Source organism: Anolis carolinensis, chromosome 2 (assembly GCF_035594765.1).
Source record: "Anolis carolinensis isolate JA03-04 chromosome 2, rAnoCar3.1.pri, whole genome shotgun sequence".
Classification (NCBI taxonomy): domain Eukaryota; kingdom Metazoa; phylum Chordata; class Lepidosauria; order Squamata; family Dactyloidae; genus Anolis; species Anolis carolinensis.
In genome coordinates, this window is record NC_085842.1 from 64,735,676 (window position 1) to 64,750,134 (window position 14,459).

General features: G+C 38.9%; 1 protein-coding gene across 2 annotated transcripts in view; it reads left to right on the plus strand.

Annotated features, from left to right (window-relative positions):
* The window catches only part of eefsec (eukaryotic elongation factor, selenocysteine-tRNA specific), a 241,221-nt gene that overhangs the window by 78,821 nt on the left and 147,941 nt on the right, over nucleotides 1-14,459 (plus strand). For both annotated transcript variants that reach the window (XM_062969818.1, XM_062969819.1), the window contains exons 3-4: nucleotides 11,414-11,510; nucleotides 12,855-13,019. In XM_062969818.1, coding sequence (XP_062825888.1) covers nucleotides 11,414-11,510; nucleotides 12,855-13,019 — 262 coding nt within the window. The remainder of the gene's footprint in view (nucleotides 1-11,413; nucleotides 11,511-12,854; nucleotides 13,020-14,459) is intronic.

Below are 14,459 nucleotides of genomic sequence, written 5' to 3' on the forward strand. Positions count from 1 at the left end.
CCAAGCCCCATTTTATGCCAGTTACAAATCCTCATCACTGCCAGCTGTCCTCCTTAACCCGGGCGTTTCCTCATCACTTTCCTCATCAGAGCTGGAACACCTCTGACTACACCCCACAGCATCTCCAGCTGTGGATCCCGTCCCATCCCTCCAGCTAAGCCATGGGTCTAATCCTGAAAGTCCCCATTCATCTTCTATCCCATCATGACCAGTGGCACCCAATTCCTCCCTTACCCGAGTCCAATCCATCTCATCCTCCTCCGAGCTAACCAGCCCCTCCTCCATTCTCTCCGTAAACCCCTCAAAAGACTCTTCGTCAGATGGTGCTGCAAAAATGTCTCGCAGTCTTTTCCTTTCTCGCTCCTCGAGAGTATCTGACTCTCGAGGAGTCTTACGCCCACGTCTGTCAGTAACAGAGCCATGAGGCTCAATCATAACAGTATGTGAGCATGTGTATTTCTCAAACTCCAGTTGCATAATCATATGAAAAGTTGTACTCTTTTATATTCCCTGCTGAACTCCTTTCTACGTAACTGTTAAAAACACAATAGTGCTAGTATTCATTGTTGGTTTCTATGTCCTATTATCCTCCAGGTAGAGCTTTCCAAACATTTTTATGTTGGAAAACATTTCACGACACGCTTTTAAGACATGCATCATTTTGCAGCATAGTAGAATAATAGAATCATAGAGTTAGAGGAGACCACATAAGCCATCTAGACCAACTCCCTGCTATGTAGGAAAAGCACAATCAAAGTAACTCAGTTTTACTAGCCAACTGAAGATTAAGTCAAGCGATATGGGCAAATACATACATTTAAGAACAAAATGTATGGGGACACAACATATCTCTTTCATCTTTCATCTATATTTTAAAAATACAGTGTTCCCTCGCTACTTTGCGGTTCGTTTTTCACGGACTCATTGTTTTGTGCTTTTTCTTGTAGTCCAAGGCACTCTCAGAATGCCTTGGACCTTAATGCTGTCAAATCAAAAGTGGTATCTATTTATCAAACTGTAACCAATCAAACAACACAAAGCAACTCACAGAGGACTAGGCCGTGGCGGTGCCTGCCTTTTGTGCATGCGCTCTCACCCTGGCCCCTCTTCCGAGTCCTCCACGTTTCCCACCATGGAGTGGCCTGGCTGGAGCAGTGTTCCTTCTTCCCTGGTTTCAGGAGCAGAGGCAGCCAGAGCAACATGGAAAAAGGGGGCAGCCCTGAGGAGGGGAAGCAGCAGCAACAACACCTCAATGGAGAGCTGCCCCTGGACATGGATGAGAGGGAGGGCGCGGCAGGAGCTGGCAGGTAAGGAAGGCTTCACTGGCTCCCCGGGATAGGCGAGTTAATGCCAGGGCCCAAGGCTCGGAAATCCTGGGAGTTGCAGGTTTAAAGTCTTCTCTACCAAATTGCTGGGGCCTACCTCACCAAACTAAAACAACGACAGTGCAAAACAGGCTTGCAAAGGGGAGAAAGGCCGGCTAACTACTAACATAATGTATTAATATTAAAATAAATATAGTGTCCCTGCTTCACAGATTTTCACTTTTTGCGGGTGGCCCTGGAACATAACACCCTCGAAAAGTGAGGGAACACTGTATATGATTTGTAACATAAATTTCTAACATTTTTTTTACAGTTGTGTGACACACCTACAGACTGCAGCTGACACAATAACATGTCATGACACACTATGGAAAGCTCTGCTATAGATCACTTTAGATGTCACACTCAATAATTAGTCATTGTTATGGTGAGAAGGGCTTCTCCAGAAGGCTCTAATGCGCTCATAAAGAGAGATACAGTAATCCAAATGGGATGTAACCATGCCATGCATAATAATAATAATAATAATAATAATAATAATAATAATAATAATAATAATAATAATAATAAACACCTGGGCCATACCTGTCATAAGATATACTGCTGGCATCATAAACTGGACACAGATGGAACTGGACAATTTGGACAGAAAAACAAGAAAACTCATGACCATTCATCATTCACTGCACCCTCGCAGTGATGTTGACCGGCTATATCTGCCTAGAAGATCAGGGGGCAGAGGACTCTTACAAGTAAAACAAGCAGTCAAAGAAGAAGAACATTCCCTGGCAGAATATGTAAAGCAAAGTGAAGAACCTGCTTTGATTGAAGTCAAAAATCAGAAACTCCTCAAAGCACAGCAGACAAATAACCAGTACAAGAAAACCGCACTGCAACCTAGAGCTTACAGCACAACAAAACATTGCATGGAAAGTTCCTTGACAAAATTGAAGGAAAAGCTGATAAGGAGAAGACCTGGCTCTGGCTCACAAATGGGACCCTGAAGAAGGAGACAGAAGGTCTGGTCCTTGCAGCCCAGGAGCAAGCCATCAGGACAAAGGCAATTAAGGCCAAGATCGAAAAATCAGCTGATGACCCAAAATGCAGACTGTGCAAGGAAACCGACGAAACCATTGATCATCTCCTCAGCTACCCAGGTGTTTATGGCCTTGATGGTGTTGCCTCCATTGAGCTTGCTTTTGAGAATTTTCCTGACCCTTTTTGTGTATTCTTTACTGACCACAGTCTTCACATGTTCATACTTGATGTTGTCCAGCTGTAACATGCCAAGCTGTAATATTCCAAGCCAAACTCCATGCTGATATGAGTACTAAAAATTCGGACAGTGTTGGTCAGAGACAGGATTTCAGTTTCCGTTTTCCCATACAGCTTCAGGTCAGCTTCAGATTTCTTAGATGTTTGATAGCCGAGATTTGTTTTTTGTAAGATAGTTGACAGAGGGATCATGGCAATAATGAAAAGCAGAGGGGACAATGAGTTTCCCTGGAAAATTCCTCTTCTGATGTTGACAAGTCCATAGTGGGACTTCCGAATCCAGACTGACAAAGTTCTGGAACACAACACACCAGACATCACATTGTGGAAAAGAAAAAGGTTTGGATCATTGATGTTGCCATCCCAGATGACAGTCGCATTGACGAAAAACAACAGGAAAAACTCAGCCGCTATAAGGACCTCAAGATTGAACTTCAATGACTCTGGCAGAAACCAGTACAGATGGTCCTGGTGATGATTTTGGCCGTGCCAAAAGATCTCAGCCGGCATTTGCAAACAATAGACATTGACAAAATTACAATCTGCCAACTGCAAAAGGCCGCCCTACTGGGATCTGCACACATCATCCAAAAATACTCCACACAATCCTAGACACTTGGGAAGTGTTCGACTTGTTATTTTGTGAAACGAAATCCAGCATATCTATCTTGTTTGCTCTGTTATACAATGTTGTTGTGTCAATAATAATAATAATAATAATAATAATAATAATAACAATAACATCAACTTCATTCTTATAACCCGCCACCATCTCGGTGCGGCTTACATGGCAACTAAACCCAGCATAAACATAGAATTCAAAGTTACATAATTAAAAGCATGTATCTTGACCAGGTCTGACTTCTCCAGGACCAGGTACAGTTGATACTACTTTAACTGAAAACATAATCCTGGTCACTGCCAAAACCTAAATTCAGACCTTGAAGTATCCCCAAACTACTGATGTTGTGGGTTTCACCTTCACTTTATTTCTTAATTAGTCGCTCTCCACCAGAGTGCTCCGAGCAACTTACAATTTAAAATATCATTCCACAATATAAAAACATTCAACATAAAAACATTCAACAGTGACTATTTGGCAAATTAGATCTGATTTACTTAAATGCACAACCAAACAGCCAAGTCTTGAGCACTTTTACAAAAGGTCGCAACTCCAATTTTGCTCTAATATATGGAGGCAATGAGTTCCACACAATTGGAGCATAGGTCGAAAAGGCTTCCAGGTATACCTCCCTAGGGCCCAGTATGTATAGGAGATTTTCCTGGGAGGATCGAGGTGACCACTGATGGAAAAAAGGAATGAGGCAGTCCCTAAGAAATAATGGTCCTTGGTTATTTCGAGCTCTAAATGTCAGGATCAGTATCTTGTAAGAGATCCGATGTTCTATTGGTAGCCAATGCAGTTGTTTCAGAATCGGTGTAATATGGGATCTTATAGATGATCCCACTAGCAGCCTGGCCACCGCATTTTGGACCATTCAGATCTTTTGGGTTTTTATCTTTGGAAGGCCGGCGTATAAAGCGTTACAATAATCTAACCTAGTGGTGACTGTTGCATGGATTACCGTTGCCAATGCTTCTGTTGAAAGGTAGGATGCCAATTTCCTTGCCTGGCGAAGATGAAAAAAGGCAATTTGTTGTCTAGCAGTTCACATGGGCAAAATACTCAGTGCTGCTTTACACTGTGTTTTTTTTAATCCACAAGCAATAAAGTAATTCTTGCTTTCATTTTGTGTACTGAGGACACAGGATTCATCCAAGTTTTCATTATTTTCATAATCTGAATTTTTTTCTATGACTACTCACTGTGTTGCACCCCAAGGCAGCGTGAGCACTGGAAACCAAACAGAGACCAATAATCATATAATATCTTTATTAAGACAATTATAAATTCAGGAATGAATAAGTGGAAAGGATGAGTAAGCAATAGTCCTTTATAAAAAAGTATGAATTAGTCCAAAGAATTGAAGAGAAATGTCCAATATTATTGTCCAAAGTCCAGAAACCGAAACACGCTCAAAACTGTTGGAAAGTTCTTGAGCGGGGAAAACACCAAGTAAGCAAGAGTGAATAACAAGGTCCAAAGTCACTAGGAAGTCTTTGATATCAAGGCAGGAACGAGATGAAGCTAAAACCAATCTTGATTCAGGAACAAGGCAAGGAAGTGAATTTACTCCGGTTCTAATCGGGAGTCGCAGCTTGGCTTGGCTGCCAGGAACAGGAAACTTGGCTTGCTGAAATCAGGAAACTAGAGTCGGTGAACTGTTCTCAGGAAATCGCTATGTTGACACCGTAAAGTGTTCACAGTGTAGGGCACTTTTATGAAACTTAGATCTGATCACAGCGAAGGGAAGCCAAACTCCCCAGAGGTTCCCAAGGGAATTTTCTATCTATTATCCCCTCGAGATGCCAAACGTTGACTCCTTCGGAGCCCTTGTTTTTCTGATCTCTGACGATGCAGAAACTCCCTTCTGTTAAAGGATACATTCCCTGGGGAACTCGGGACATCTGCTTCAGCCACAGGAGTAATATTTTCTGTATCTCTCCCAATTAAGGAAGCATCCGAACTTTCAACAGCTGGGCTCTGTAATTGGAAGGAGCTCTGCGGACTAGGCAAAAAGTCAGAATAAGCTTCATCCTGGTCAAAGTTCATTTCTGAATCAGGTTCAGAAACCAAAGGTGGCTGGGGTATGACACACTGTTTTGCTCAGTTATAATAAAAACAGATTCTGTCTGCTCACTAAGTTGATTTTTGTGTGAAAACCTTTAGTACCTTAGAAAGAGAAGGGTTGAAAACACCTGCAACTGTCAGAAATGGACAGAAATTCTCTAAGACACATGGTCAAAATAAGCAATGTAATACTTGTGCTTTGTTTATTCTTTGTGTTACTTGTTTGGGGGCTCATGTACTTTTCCTGACACATAGTATGTGGTTATGTCATGGATCAGTGACATTTTTATATTGTAAGGTACCCTGAAGGAGAAGTTTGGATGTAAAGGGATTTTGATTTTATCATTTTCTAGAAGGCATATCATTTTACGAGACCATTGTATATAATGAGGCTTGATGTTGAAAATTGATACCAATGTTTGATGTTTTATGTAAGATATAATTTATTTGATAGGTTATGTTTATTTAATTTTAGGTGTTATGTTACAGTTTGCTTTTATATGTTGGGTTATTTTGCACTATCATGTTAACCCCAGTGGCACAGCGGGTTAAACCGCTGAGCTGCTGAACTTGCTGACCGAAAGGTCTGCGGTTCCAATCCGAGGAGCAGGGTAAACTCCCGCTGTTAGTCCCAGCTTCTGCCAACCTAGCAGTTCGAAAACATGCAAATGTGGGTAGATCAATAGGTACTGCTCCGGCGGGAAGGTAACAGTGCTCCATGCAGCCATGCCGGCCACATGACCTTGGAGGCATCTACAGATAACCCCGGCTCTTTGGCTTAGAAATGGAGATGAGCACCAACTCCCAGAGTTAGACATGACTAGACTTAATGTCAGGGGAAAACCTTTACCTGTACCTATGTTTGTATTTGTTGTTTTGTTGAGGCATGGAATGTTTTCCTTTTTACTGGTTGGAATCCGCCCTGAGTCCCCTCGTGGAGATAGGGCAGAACATAAATGAAGTCTCCTCCTTCTCCTCCTTCTCCTCCTTCCCCTCCTTCCCCTCCTTCCCCTCCCTCTCCCTCTCCCTCTCCCTCCCCCTCCTCCTCCTCTTTTTCTTCTGCTTCTTCTTCTTAACATATAATCAGAAAACTAGCACCCTTGATCCTTGCTTGATACTGTTTCGCAGTGTTTCAGAATAGTTGCCCTAAAATACTTATACCAATGAGAAGTTTTGCAAATCTCTCATTTTATTGTAATACTAGTGACTATTAAAAACTTGTTTGTACTCAAGGTTTTCTGTATGTAAATAAATTTGAAAGAGCAATACACAATGTGTTTGAGCTTTGTTACTGAGAAAAAACCCTCTAATTCAACATTAATTTATATTTATTAGTGGGAGATTGCCCAAAAGTATTTGGATAAAAATAATTAAATTTCTAGAGGCTTTATGGCTAATCACTAGAATTCTCAGTACACATTTTTATCATGCTTTGTCCCAGGGTACCCTAGGCTTATGGCACATAAACAGAGAAAATACCTTGTATATAGGATTAGTGTTAGATAATTTCGGTGGAAGGGCAACACACTTGAGTGGTGATCCCAGTGGGGCCTGCATTGGAACAGCTTTGAGAATCAAACTTCCCATGAACATTCATGCTGTATCAAAAAGTTCCTTTCCCCAGAGTCTGGTCGTTTGAGATGAAAATCTAAGGTTTTTAAGCCTGTGGGGGGGAAAGGCAATGGACATGCCTGTGACTGAGAAATTTCTTGCCAGTTTTTGTTATGAGGCTCAAGTGAATTCTCAATACAACTGAACATTTAATATATTTAGAACATTTTCTTCTCTGTGCTATTGTGCCATGGGGACTAGCCATTCTTCCCTTACTGGATTCTGACTGCATGAAGACGTACCTGCCTCAGAAGAAAGAAAAGTCCAAAATACTCTCAGTGTATATAGTACTGACATTCTCGTGGCTGCTGTTCAGTGCTGCAAATATACATATAGACAGAACAGCTATCTGTTGTTCACAATGTCTGGGAAATGAATGTGTGGTTTACAAAGGATACTAGTACAAAATTCCTCATCTTTCTGTGAGGAAGCTATAGTGGAATAAGAAAGGATAAATAAAGAATCTGATTCACTGGAGGCATGACCCTGGAGCTAGCTTGTTATCGCCCTTTATCTGCTTGCTTATTATGATTTTCAGACACTGGGGCTCCCTCTGTCTTGGCATTGCTTCCAACCCAACCAAATCTAAGATCCTTTGGAACTGCAGTGTGAGGCGAACAACTTCTGAGGCCTCAGGCAAAGAAGAAAATGTAATGGGGGGTGGCTCTTTTTGTTCTTGTTTAACATTGTAGAACCCATCGTCAACATTTTTGCACTGAATTTTATATTGACAAGTAAAGTAACTTGGTCCTTTTACTGTTTCCTTTTTGCAGTGCTGTGAAACTCCAGATTTTAGACTATGTTAAATATAGCCATAAAGTAAACTTCATAAGTTCATTGATTTCTAATCTCAAAAGTGAGCATAAAGGAGAGAAATAGATGAATCCAGTATTTTGTTTGCATAGTAGCTAAGCAGATGACTTTTGGGATGTTCATGAACAAAACTTCAATATAGTAATACCTTCCTACTAGTATTAACAAGCAACCAGTAATTGAAAAAGATACTATCTTTGATATTGCAGGTATCATGACTCTATCTAATCTTAGGATGCATGTACACTGTAGAATTAATGCAGATCGATACTACTTTAACTGCCATTCCTCAATGCCATGGATCATGGGAGTTATATTTTTACAAAGCCTTTAGGCTTTGCCAAAGAATGCTTGTGTCTTACCAAACAATACATCTCAAGATGCAATAGCACTGAGCCATGATAGTGAAAGTGATCTCAAACTGCATGAATTCTACAGTGTAGATACACACTTGCAAAAGTAAAGGCAATCATATTTTAGCTAATTCTTATTAGCTAAGGAAATGTCAGGACCCAGGCTACAGAGCACCAATAACCATGCGCAGAGGCCAGATTCTATCTAATATCTTTATTAAAGGAATATATAAAGTCAATAAAAACAAGTGAAGAATATAGTTCAGAAGTAGACCTTTCAGGAAAGGTCAAATATAGTCCAGGAAAACAATGTCCAATATGTGATATTAGAGTCCAAAGTTATAATCCAATAACCGAAACACACACTTTGCTAAGCAAAGTGTGGGGAAAATGACAGGGTCCTTTAGTCCAATGGAGCTTGACAACAAGGCTGGAAGCAAACTAGATTCTTGGCAAACAAGACTTGGTACGTGGCAACAAGAGGCAAGAAGCAAGAACAAGGTCCGTGGCGAGGTCCGGGGACAAGGCAGGCTTGGAACTAGAACAAGGTCCGTGGCAAGGTCCTGGAAACAAGGAACTGGAGTAGCGTAGTCCACACACGATCTCACTCCTGAAGCTGACGAATTGACTCCGCAAGGATTTCCTTGCGGGTAAACACCTATATAGGATATTGTTTTCCCGCCAAGGAACACTTTCCCTGGGGAACAAGAAGCGAAACCCATACTGTGTCCAGATGCATGACTCCTTAAGATTTCCCAAGGGAAACAGGCTTAATCAGCTAATTGTCTGGCAGCGATTCTGGCGCTTCGGCGATTCGCCTCCCTAGCGCCTCTATCTCGATTATAATTATCCCGGCGAGAGAACGGGGGAGATTTCTGCTCAAGGCTTGTTTGGCTGACTTCTTGTGGGCAAACATCTTGCAGGTGCAGGGGCTCCAATTCTGGCTGAAACGGTGGGAAACCCAAGTTTTCCTCTTCGTCTGCCACAATAATACTAGGAAGGGGACTACATGGCCCATGAGACATCACAGGAAAGAGGCCATAGTATACTTCTTTTATGGTGTCGGAAAATGAGACCCCTAGATCAGAAGACACTCAACTAGTTAGTATGGATGATAAAGGATATGTATGCATAGCCTGCCTAATGACACAGCAAGGATATCCAGCTGCTGATATGCAGGCGTAAAAGTAAAGTCTGAAGCTGCATAGCATGTATAATAAAAGTGGAACTGTTAGAAGTGTGAATCAGAGGAAGCAATGCTGAATAAAACAAGAAATGTAACATATGAACATTGAGTCCCTGACGAGGTAAAGTGAATAAAACAGGACACTTTCCATCAATTATGTAGTGATTATTATGGCAATGACAATCTATGAAAAAATGGGGTAGCATTAATAAAAAGATATATCAAAAGCAGTCAGGGGATTTCATTGCAAAATCTAATTGAGTAATATCAATAAGAATTCATGGAATATGTACCAACATTATCATAATTCAGAAGAAATCAGAATAATTTCATCCATGATGAAATTGAACCCACATCAAAACAGCACATGTTGATAAGAGTTGATAGGAATGAAAAATGGGAAACAACAGAACCAAACATTTTTGAAGAATTTGGCTTAGGTTCAACAGGTGGAGCAGGAGACTGTTTTATTGCATTTTGTGATGCCAATAGTTTGTTTACTAAAAGCACATTCTTCAGATAACTGAATAGAGGGAGAACTCTGGGGCAAAAATATCAGGAAAATTATCAGAACTGAATGCAAAAAGGCACTTATCTGTGGCCAAAAATAAAGAAAAACCTCCTTGGATGAACCATGAAACTCTATGATTAAAAGAGGTGAAATGCAAGATTAGGTTATAGAAATGGGATATAGAAATACTCACAATCCAATCATGGATTGTGAGTAACTGTTACAATGAGCAGTGTGATGAAATAGAAGATGTTGATGGAAAAGATAAAACAAGAGACCTCCTTCATGACATCTGAGAAAGTGAAGGAAAATTTAAATGAGTAATAGGGATGAATGATGAATTGAGGGACATATTATCAAGACAAAATAAAAAGAAGACTGAAGCAAAGATTATAGAATAACCAATTTCTTCAGGTAAGAACCTTTTGATGAAGATGGCAGATCATCGGGGCAGATGGTGTAGCAAGATTTCTGCTTCAAGCTGTAGAGGTGGAATCCATTCAAATCCAAATCCATCTCAGTCTTAAATCAAAATAGAGACTAACACTTTGAAAGGCAGTTACGAAGAAACTATATGAGATCCTTATATACAAAGATATATTACATACCAAATTCATAAAAGTATAAAAGGATTAAATATCACTTGCAAATGAGAATCCTATGTGTCATAGCACTTCTGGTTTCTATATATGGTTTTGAAGGGTCCACAGTAAAGAAAACTGACAAAGTGAAAAGCTGAATAAATTCAGAAAAGCTGAATAAATGGAACCTACAACAAATCAGATCTCAACTTGCTAGAAATCAGTATAACTAAACTGTAGCTAGCTATATTCCTTTCATGAGACAACATGATTCTTTGGAAAAGACAATAATGTTGAGAAAAGTGGAAGACGGGGGGGAAAGGAAAACCACATTGCAGACATATTGATTCAATCAAGGAATCCCGAGTTTGCAAGATCTGAGCAGGGGCATTTGATGGCTGGGACTCTTGGAAATGTTTTATTTATAGAATCATTATAAGTCGAAGCTGACTTGATGGTAAATAACAAGTGAGAGTGCAGTGATCTCATTGTATCCCACTTTTATGGGTCATATGGCAAAAGAGGACACTGTAGAAACGAAGAGGTATATCACTCAATAACATTGGCAAGTGAGGTGTTCCGTTATGTAATTTGCTTCCAGCTATTTATTTGAGTTTCATTGCAGCACATTTTTAAAAAGCATTGCTTTTCTGATGAGAGCAGAACATGGAGACTTGACAAAAGTTCATCTGCAAGAAACGTAAAAGATCCTCGTTTCATGCCGTATTTTAAAGAGAATGTTCTGCAGTGTTTAGTTTTCACACAAATTATAGTTGGTCCACTTGTGCTTGCATTTTTAAAAACAACAACATTAATTGAATGAGTTGATGGTTAACATGTTTGTTTTCTTAGAATTTTTTGGTGAAGAGAAACAGGGTAGTATTACCATTCAATAATGTAGTTTTCTTCCCCAAATCATTTTGAGAGTTGTGTAGGCTGTAAATCTGTTTGTTTTTTGTTTTGATTTTTAAAAGAAAGAAAGAAAGAAAGAAAGAAAGAAAGAAAGAAAGAAAGAAAGACAGAAAAAGAAATGATGGGTTTAAAAGAAGGAACTTTCTATTGTCAGGTTTCATGGATGCCCTATAGTTTCTGTTTCTGCAAAGCCTGGAGGACCAGAAGCCCCAGAAACTGTGGTTCCAGTAGGAGTTTCGGAATTAATTGAGGTATGTACCTTATTATCAATAGTTAAAATCTGTTTGCATGATAGGCATTTTCATGCATGAAGGGTTGTATTTTATGTTTGTAACAAATTTCCTTTTGAGGAAAAAGTTTAAAGTAGTGCTTTGTAAATAAAATGGTGGAAAATAGGCATCTTTAGTCCTCTTGACATTGACCCCAATGTTTAATGTGCCAGTTAATGACATTCTCGATTTTGTATCTATCCTGTCATGGCAAATTAAAATATAAAAGACCCCTCCCCATATTATTGCATAATTGTTCACCTGAGGGTCTAATTGTAAGGTCAGTTTATTCAGGTTCATATGAGTTAGTGCCTCCTTGAACATAAGAGATGCTATGTACTTTTAAAGAGATGCATTTCTGTATTAATACTATTCAAAATTAACCACTTTTTAAAAATAAAAACAAGTGTTTGAATGAGAAATAGATCACCTGTGGTTATTCACTACAGTTGCAATGTTGTGTATCCATACCTTGACATAAACCCACTGAACTTAGTGGGATTTGCTCCTGATTAGACTTGATAAAGACAGACCTGTTTATTTCATAGAAACACTGAGGAGAAATTAGTTGTAGAACTACAACTATTCTAACAAATTATTTATACAAAAGTTACAAGTGAGAACATCCAGAATTCCAAAATACAAAGCAGGTAAAGATCTTTCTCTGCCAGTAGGCATTTGGAGAAGAATAAGGGGCACACTGGAGAGATGTGAGTGGGATTCGGGAGGAGGGGGGCTGTGAGTTTTAAATGCTATTTTAAGTGTATTTATTATATTTTATCTGCATTTTAGCCAAAATCCACACAGTACTATTTAATTGGTTGTATTGGTTTTGTTTTAAATTGTGAGCAAAGGATATGATAGTTAGCCACCTTGAGTCGTCATGGGGAGAAAGGCAGGGTATAAATAAAGTAGGTACGGTAAGTAAGCAAGTAAATATTTCTAAGTTTAGCTCAGGGTTTTTTTTTTGGAGGGGGGGAGTGTACCCTAGAATCTCAGTTTATAAATTTACCATCCCATACTTATGGTATTAAAGAACAGCTCTTCAGAAGGTGTTGATGTGATCTTAAACTTGAAATAAAGAATATGGACAGTAAACATTACAAAGGGATTCAAATTGAACCTTCTTATCAGAGAGCTGAACTAAATACAGAAGACTTTGTCCCTCTTTTCTCCCACTGCAGAATTCTAAATCAGCTCTGCTGCTGTTTGTAGTTTAATTTGCAATATGTTATATAGGTTTTCAGTTCAGTCCTACATATAGCTACTTGCATGACTGATGTGATATTTCATCAAGATCTGGGGCTTATTTTATCTTCTTTTTAGGTTCTGAAAGCAGAGGCTTACTTACCAAAAAGAGATCCCTCAGGACCCTTCCTCATGGCTATTGACCACTGCTTCTCCATTAAAGGTCAAGGCACTGTGATGACAGGAACTATTCTTTCCGGCTCTGTTAGTGTTGGGGACAATGTGGAGATTCCTGCCCTGAAGGTAAGTTGATAATTTCTTGCTCTAACATCTTCATAAAAAGAGTAAATGAGATACTTTGAAATTAAGACCCACTTTGCTCCACCCCCCCCCCATGTATCCATTTATTTTCCATTTTACTTTTGAGAAACATAATACAGTAGAGTCTCACTTATCCAACATAAACGGGCCGTCAGAACGCTGGATAAGAAGATATGTTGGATAATAAGAAGAGATTAAGAAAAAGCCTATTTAACATCAAAATAGGTTATAATTTTACAAATTAAGCACAAAAACATGTTATACAACAAATTTGACAGAAAAAGTAGTTCATTACACATTAATGCTATGTAGTAATTACTGTATTTACGAATTTAGCACCAAAATATCATGATATATTGAAAACATTGACTACAAAAATGCGTTGGATAATCCAGAACGTTGGATAAGTGAGTGTTGGGTAAGTGAGACTCTACTGTAATTCTTTTGAAAATACTACATAGTACTGTGTGCAACTCCAATATAGTGTTCTAAATCCAGTTGCTATTAGCCATCACATCAATGCAACTTATGCCCTTCAGCATTTGATTCAGTGAATGTACTGTAGTGGTGAGTAGCAGTTTGATTTCAGACATAATTGTTAAATAAAGTAGTTTGAAAAGATGGTGGAAGCCAGAGGCTGAGTTTTTAAAAAGAGTATGGCTAAAATATAAAGAGAGAACATTTTTGGAAAGATGGGACAGCCAACTAGTCCTGCCACATCTTTGCAATAGGGAGAAGGTGAAAAGAGAATTAGTTCAGGACATACTATTAATGATATCAATAGCAACAGGTAAGTAATTTTGAATCTGGCTGCAATAAGATGATGTGTCCCATTCATGTATTCTGTCAAAATATTACAAAGACCTAAGAAATCATTCTGGCCAATATTTTTATGATGGAGAAAGCAGAAAAACCTTTCCAGCGAAAGGCTCTGACACTCTTCTCTGGGGGGTAACCTTAAGCAAAATAAAAAACAACTAGTAAGCTATCACAATAAAATTGTGTGACAAGGTTGTGAAACATACGAGTATTATTATTTTCCTGTGTGATTAAAATAGTATGTATTTAGAAATTATAGAGAAGAAGTATGTTATAGGATATTAACATGTTTAAAATGTAATATTTCAGATTTGGACCAAATTAATTAATGACTATAGAAGAAATTCCTATCTAAATCTGAAGGGTTTCCATTTATTCAAATATAAGTCTGTTTAACATTTCATCTTTTAAAACAACGAAATCCTATGCATCTTTCTCAAAAAGAAATCCCACTATGTTCAGTGACATGCATTCTAAGTGGACTTGTGATTGCAGCTGTAGACATGTTTCAGTTATGAAGCAGATGTTTTTATAGAAAATTCGGTACCAAAGACACAAGTGACATGGAAAGAGTAAGGATACACTACAAAAAGAAACTGTTGA